The following is an 8,276-nucleotide window of genomic DNA, read 5'->3' on the forward strand; positions in this document are numbered from 1 at the left end:
AAATCTTATGCCACACAAACAGTCGACAATTTTTATGTTTTTCTCGCACACTGCAAGGTTCGAACACGGGTCTTCTAGGAGATATATGGTACACTTACCAACTTGGCCAAGTTCTATTGTCTGTTATTAATGGCACTGTATTGTACTTAATGTGAATTTTCACAAATCCATGGTGGGCACGTATCCACCCGGGCTTCCCCTAAATCCGCCCATGTGCGCACTGGGTAGATCCTCGGGTATATGTGATAATCTACAAACCACGTATATCAGATAAATCACTCGAAGGTGACAAGCTCGAAGTCTGTAAGACATGTACTCAAGTCAAGAATTCTCCACGAGATTTGCTTTTGAAAAGGCTTAAACTTGTATCTCATGAGAATTTCACCCAATTTTTAACCCCTAAATTCCCCCAAATTTAAAACACTAAACTCCGCCTAACCGGCATTTTCTCCAGAATTTGAACAAAGGAATTAACAACTTTCAAGATTTTGTTGGGATCACAATTTATTGCATTGGGTATTTGGCTTACCGTCACTCACCATGTCTAGGCATTTTTACTGAACCACATTGTTTTGGATAAAACCGTTATACTCATATACGGATTACGGAGTACCTTTTATTAAACGATGCCCAATAATAAGCTTACACGATACTCGTATAACGATATTGTTATTTGAACATTTATATAAAAGGAATATTCTCAAAGTTGTTGAATTTGCAGTTGGCAGGGATAAAGATTCACGGTTCTGGCATGAGAAGCGTGCATGCAAAATTAGCAATTTATCAGCCACCGAGAGTTGAAAATGGAGAATATAGTAGTTCCATTGTATCAGTTGAAGCAGGAAACGATCTAAATTTTACTATTATACAAGCAGGATGGACAGTAAGCAATAACACTTCATAATTCATTTCCAATACTACGATTTAGACCTTAATACGACAAACCTGATTATCCTGTTTGACAATTAATCGTCAACTTTGACTATCGTTTATTTTCCCACGTTTAAATATTCAAACACGTTTATAATAATTATATGAAAACTTGTATTGATAAGTTAGGTAGGACAAAATTGCCTTTGTCTATCTTAATATTTAGAGAGGTTAATGATTAAATATTCAAAAATGGATAATAATGAAACTAGAGGGGAAGACAACTCAGGTATAAAAGGAGTATGATTAATGATTGTATTTTGTTTATCATTTAGGTTAATCCATGCTTGTATAACGACACAAAAGTTCACTTCTTCATGTATCAATTTGTAAGTGCCCTTGCTACTCTGTTGTCTAGAAAATTTCTCTTGCAAATTAGTACAGAGTAGTTTTGTAATTTCGTGTTTATTAATACTTGGTGAGTAGGTGGATAGTGCATTTTGCGTGGATGGTGGCTGTACAGAATTCGTCCCTCAAAGTTCCGAGCTTAAGTTTGGTGATGTTTTGACTCCATCCAAACTCGGCGATGATACTCAAATCTTTCTGGAGATACATATAGCTCAGGTATGTAGTTATTTTTGAGTGACTCTCTCGTCCCGATCATTTGCTTATCAATTTTATTTTAGGGTGTCTAATTCATTTGTTTAAATTTCTTGAGTGACTCTCTGATCTCTAATGGGTTATTTGATCATCTAATTTCATTATTGTTCACTTGTTAACAATACCCTCAAATGGTTCCTTTCTCTTTCCTTAATCTTTGGGCAAAAAACAAAGGTCAACAAGTGACCGGGATAGAGGGAATATTATACATGGTATTCCTGTAATACAATAACCATTTTTAAGTATTGCATGGTCAAACATTACATAATATATACAATATATACATATAGAGTAAACAACAAACAAGTTGTATTAGTTCAGCGGTAGCCGGGTTAAACCTTAAAACTCGCAGAAGTGCAGGAGTTGAGAGGTCTCGGGTTCGACTACCAGTTGGGGCGATGATCACTTCGTCACTGCAGCCCCGAAAGGGGTGACTGACATGGTCCATGTGGTGGTGCGGGAATACATGGGCCCGGGGGGATTCAACCTCCTCGTCATAAAAAAAAAAAAAAAAAAAAAAAAAAAAAAAAAAAAAAAAAAAAAAAGACTAGAACAATCCTATTAATCATCATCTTTCTAAATTTAGCAAGAAAGTTGAGTGAATTTTGAAATAAATTGAGAAACTGAATGTAAGGAGTATGAATAGTAGCGTAAATACTGGTTGGGTTGGGCTCATCAACAACATTAACATCGAGGGGAGCAGATATAAGTAGCATGTACAATTGTTATGGCACGAAATCTCATTATAAAATGCAATGCCATATTCCTAATAAGACAAATAATAAATGGGGTTGTCCCACTTTTAAACTATTTGACTCATCTTTAGCTATATTATCCGTCTATAGCAAGACTAGTTACTGTTATGGTTGTTGAATTTGAAAGAGACGTGGTCTGGTCACGACAACTAGAAAAAGTACCACCTTGATCATGGAATCTTCTACCTCGTCCGTGGTCTTGTGAACTCGAACTAAAACCCATGCGTCATAACAATGTAATCACGACCTGCACGTTCACAATTAGTTCACAACAATGCATTTATATAGATTTGGGTACAAAAACCGAGAAAATAAAGATAAATCGTTTAAAGAAATTCGGTATGTTGTGTCTGATCCAAAATACATTCATCTTTATTTTCTTGGTCTTTGTGTTCTAAACAATAGATCACTATTAACTGGTACTGAGGGAGTACTTAAATAAGACTATATATGGAAAATCCGATATACATTTTTTTTTTTGGTGAAAAAATCCTATATACATTGATGATGATGATGAAGTAGAAGATTATGAATACGAAAATACTCGACATTTTTGTTACACTTACATTTTAATTATTACATGTATTTTGAAACTCATGGTAATTTATTTGACAACTTAGAAGATATGATTATTTTTTACAACAGAAGAAGATATGATTATGTATCTCAGTTTAGGTACATTACATTGAACTACAAATAAGGTTATGTATGATGCCCAAGAGAACACAACAATTATCAAGAATACAAATCTTATACTCCTTATGAAGTTCTTCCTTCTCATTAAATATATCTTTTGTAACATGAGTTCTAAATACGTTTGATTGTCATAGGACGGAACATCTGGAGATTGGTATCTAAATGCAAACTCTAAGAGAATTGGATACTGGCAAGGGGGAAATACAAAATTCACAAGCTTAAAAGAGGGTGCCACAACAATTCGCATTGGTGGTGAAGTGTACACTCCAAGAGGGTGGGACACTAGTCCTTCGATGGGAACAGGCATATTGAAAGGCGGAATGAAACCCCGAACCTGTTTTGTTGAAGGTATAAAAATCAATGCAGATGATAATGGGATAGGTGGGTATATACCTCAAAATCCCGAAGTAATCGAGACCCGATGTTTTTTTGTTACCGATGCTGGAAGCACACAATGGTTCACAGATTACGGTTTTTTCTTCGGAGGTAAAGGTGGTAAAGATGAGGATTTTTGTGTCTACAATGGCAATAGGTCTTAAGTTTGTTTCGGGTGTCTGTTTGAACTATGAAATGAAATAATACAATTACATTGCGTTAATGCCTTTCGTTTCCTGATGAAATTGGTTTATACTATTTCTTTTGCCCATTATTCTTTTTATGTATGTCGTTCTAGATTAGTCACGTGAAATTTAAAAAGTTTATGAAAGATATATAAATATATAAATCAAGTATAACTAATAATAATCCTTTGAAATTTATCACTTCAAAAAAAATAATAATCCTTTGAAATTTAGAAAAGACAATGTTGTAGAGGGTGATCGGTATGGATAGTGCAAAGCACAGCGAGTGTGTCTAAAATAGCAGAAATGGTTGGACGTATCTGTGATTTTGTTTTAGGGGGACAATCAGTAAATACATTCAAAATAAACAACACAAACAAATGTAGGCAACTCAAGAGTATAGGATCGATGTTGATTAATCATATTAAAGCAATGGAACGAATCTAGTTCTCGCCAACCTTGAACTAAACTATGATTGATTAAACAGAAGAGATGCTTAACTTTATGTTATGACTATCCTCCAAACAGCCAAACAGGTCATATTAAAACCTTTTTGGATTAACCAAGGGTAACAACTAAATGTAAGGATAATGCAGCAAGGCAAGGGACCATTAAAAAAGAATAAAAACATATGGAACTTGTATAGTTGTCAGCCTTGCTAACTGCGCTTTATCTACAAAGCACACTACTCAAGCACGCCAAGGCGTTTCGGCTAATGCCTGCCATCGGCTTAGCACACCTGAAAAACTAATAGGAAAAGTTAGACCGGAAAGGCTTCCACGAGCAACCAGTCAAATGTATCACTGAAACGACCCTTATTAACACTCATGCGCATGCACAAGTATCCGCATAAGTAATCCCTAAGAAGCTATCAATTAAGGTGATGACACCACCAAAACTACTATGGCTTCGAAATCTACTGACCGAACTTCATATCACCGTCACCACATCACCAGCTATCTTTTGTGACAATATATCAGCCACACTTTATGCAAAAAACCCTGTATTCCACTCACGAATGAAACACATGGCCATCTCCTTCAACTTTGTTCGAGAACACATTCAACTCGTCAACATCCGCATCCAACACGTTGCAAGCAAAGACCAGCTAGCCGATGCTCTCACGAAGCCTCTATCCAAAAGTCACTTCCAAGAACTACAAAGCAAGATTGGCCTTCTTCCTAGGACGTCCATCTTGAGGAGGTGTATTAACCATATTGATTCTAATAAGGCAAAGATCACCAGTCAAGCCAATCACCTCTCATCATATCAATCCTCCCCTATAATCAAGGGAAAATGATTTGAGTATATATTGTAAAAATAGGAAGTGTATCTTTCATATCTTTGTAATTAGGTCAAATACTCTAGCTACTCTCTATTGTAATCTATATATATGTACCTTTCTTCATACAATGAATATACAACACATTCTACCAAACAATTAAGAGGTCCTCCGTTAATCAACATTTCGTAAGAAACCAGTCACGCAGTTCTTAGCCAATTTGACCCAATGAGGAAAACACATGCTAAGCAGACTACTTTCAAAAAATTCCACATATTGGCTTTGAAGAAACACCAACCCACTCACCCAGTCGAGCATTTATTGATATTTTAGAAATCTGATTATCAGTTTCCGGTAAGATATTTTTAATCCTTCAAATACCCCAGAATAATTAGGTAGAAATTCATCTAAATTCGACTAATGATCCTCTGTATTAAAAATAATAACATAGTGAAGTCGGAATCTGTTGCCAATCAGACCAGGCTCCATACACAAACTACCATCAACTAACATGATACTCGAGATGAATCTCTTACCAACTCTCCCTTTATCCTCGATCAGTTCCAATTATCCTTGATCAGTTCAATACATTCTTGATGATAGGATTCAAGTTTATAAGGCTGATAATTGTTGTTATCCCTAGTAAAATCAATATCGAGTTCAATAGAAGCGTGATCAGATAATTGGATTTCCAAAGCGCCATTATCAAATATTTTCTTTCTTTAAAAACTCCCCCTTAATTGTAGTTTCCGGCACACATATACCCTGCCTCAAATCAGCCCACATCTCTTTGCAGTGAATGTCCTCATCACACCCTAAACCCCTCCCCTTAGAAATTATCCCTTTCTTTTCAATCCAAACATACCCTTAAGTATCCAACATTAGAGAAAGAGATGTAGGTATTCTACTTTACAAACTAAGGGCCCTAATAAAATTATCACAATGCGCCCCTACTTCCTCTGCTGCAATTACCTTCCATGATCAACCTGCATCTCACCAATCTAATCTGTATAATTCCCATCCCCATACTGTTCCGATTGCACATTACTGACATCCGGACCGTTCTGAAATAATATGGCACCTGAAAACCGCAGCAGCACAGTCACCACAAACCTTATGTAATCAAAAGTGGAGGTTAAAGCCTTCAAATCGAGATTGGACATGGTATGAACATTCTCGGCATGGAACACGACGAAACCCCTGTTGATAACCCTACCTAAGGCGGCATTAACCTTAATCCTCACTCTAGTCAAACATCAATCTGCCTTAATGTCCAACCTTGCACAATTTTTAAATATCTCATCATCACATGAAAGAAAGAACCCTCGGATTTCAGGCTCATCAAGACAAATAAATACAATCCTTAATCCTAATATAATCATTTTCAGAGACCATACACATATTGTTGACTCTTAGCTTCCCCCACAATAATAACCAACCACCTCATTATTATTGATAAAATGATAAACCTAAAAAGGTAAACAATATGCAGGAGATATTTAAGCATCAATCTAGTGATACAATTGACTGGTGGATCGTAAACCCTTCTACTACTTATTATCTGCAGCGTTACCACCCAGAAATCACCCTCAAGACCATTTTACCCGACTTGTGGCTGTAACTTGCAAGTTCCATGACATTTTACTAAAGACAAAAAGTAAGGAGACTAAAGGATTTCTACTTGACCATTTCACTAATTCTTATAAAAAATCACTTGCCATCGTCAAAGACAAACTGGAGATGCTGTGACTTTATATTAGATAAGATCACAAAATATTAATCCGTATTAATCAAAATTAGAGCTGTAAACTGATAAGAATTACCTTGATTCTTCCGTCATGGGCAATGAATTGGGCAACATGAGACCCAAATCCTCAAACAGATCCTTCCTCAACCATAATCAGAAAAGCATGATATTCACATAGACCTCTGACAAGCTTCAGGTCAAGGGGATTCAAACAGTAACGTCCACACCAAGCTTTGAAACAAGGGACTGAGCAGAGACACAGTTCTGAACCATGGCTCCATATGCTAAGAAGGCAACATCTTTACCTTTCTATAACTACTTTTTCCTTCCCAAGCTGACCTACAAGAACCATTATATAATTAAGGCACAGAGTTGAGCAAAGATTGTTTCTGATTTCAATGGAACCATCATATAATTAAGGCCATGGACACTTGAGAGTGAAAGCCGTAATCACTCAATGGATCTGCCTGCTTATGTGAAGCAATTTGTCTAGATAACACATAGACAGCTCCAGATTCGGTTGCTCACCACATAACACTATCAGAATAAAGTGTTCTGAATTTTATTTTTTTGGGTAAAATGTGAGATTGTATTAAAAGGATATAAACAAGTCCACTTTACAAACAATACAAGACTTTAGGAGACTACAGCCTTCATAACCAAATATTAAAGCACTAACCTATCCAACCAACATCTATCATTCCTGTGATAAGGTAGCACAATCTTAATCCGAATTCTGCTTTTAGCGACACTAATAATCTCATTAGCAAGAAGCTCAGGTCTCATCAAAATCATCTGGATTCTGCTCTTGTTACGCTGCAGCCATAGAAAGTAGTAGCAGCAATTAACCATAAGACTGTACAACATGTGTTGCATCTTAGTTCCAGATCTTGTATCTCTTCCCTGTACAGGATCAGTTATAGGGATAGAACAGCAGCACCATTTAACAACTTCCCTGATAACAATCTGGCTATATATGCCACTGAAAGAATAAGTGATTATGAGTTTCAACTTCCTATCCACATACGCAACAAATTTCATCTGAGCAGCATCCAATTCCATATAGCTTAACCTTAACATTCAAAGCTGAATGCACAGCTAACCAGGTGACAGAATAATTACACCAGACAGTACTAGCTAACGTTATCAGCTGGTTTATATATAATGCTCCCAACACTGACCTTTTAAAATACACAGAGTTAACCAATTTCACCCGTAGTCTCTCAGGCTGGTTAAACACCCAGTCCACTAATTTTGCCACAGCAGAATTATTCCAAGCTTCAATGTTCCTGATACCCAGCCCCTCTTCCTCCTTGGGCATACAAACCTTAGACCATCCCACCAGGGGTACTCTCTGAAAGTAACCATCGTTACCATCCCACAGAAAGTTTGTGCAGATGGAGTTAATTTGAGAAATAACCTTCGTAGGAAGGATGAATATGCAGACCAAATAGTGCGACATATGGCTCTTGTGAAGTCACTAACAAATTTGAAAGTATTCATTGCCCAACAATTATTTGAAAGTATAAGATCTTCACAGATAGTAGTATGTATTAAACTATGTTACCCCGACACTTCACTTAGATACCGTATCGTGTGTCCGGCACCTACTTGTCCGACACCGACACGACACTTCAACAATTCATTTTAGACCAAGAAATTGAACAATCGGACAAAACAGCCGTATCCGATACTTGACGCGTGTC

General features: G+C 36.7%; 1 protein-coding gene across 1 annotated transcript; it reads left to right on the forward strand.

Moving 5' to 3' along the window:
• Positions 1-1,105: 1,105 nt before the first annotated feature.
• Positions 1,106-3,565, forward strand: LOC141608902 (protein neprosin-like). Its single transcript, XM_074428231.1, has 3 exons — positions 1,106-1,259; positions 1,357-1,494; positions 3,116-3,565. Exons 1-3 carry the CDS (start codon positions 1,248-1,250, stop codon positions 3,518-3,520), a joined length of 555 nt encoding a protein of 184 aa, XP_074284332.1. The 5' UTR covers positions 1,106-1,247; the 3' UTR covers positions 3,521-3,565.
• The last annotated feature ends 4,711 nt before the right edge of the window (positions 3,566-8,276 follow it).

The sequence above is a fragment of the Silene latifolia genome, chromosome 10, assembly GCF_048544455.1.
Source record: "Silene latifolia isolate original U9 population chromosome 10, ASM4854445v1, whole genome shotgun sequence".
Classification (NCBI taxonomy): domain Eukaryota; kingdom Viridiplantae; phylum Streptophyta; class Magnoliopsida; order Caryophyllales; family Caryophyllaceae; genus Silene; species Silene latifolia.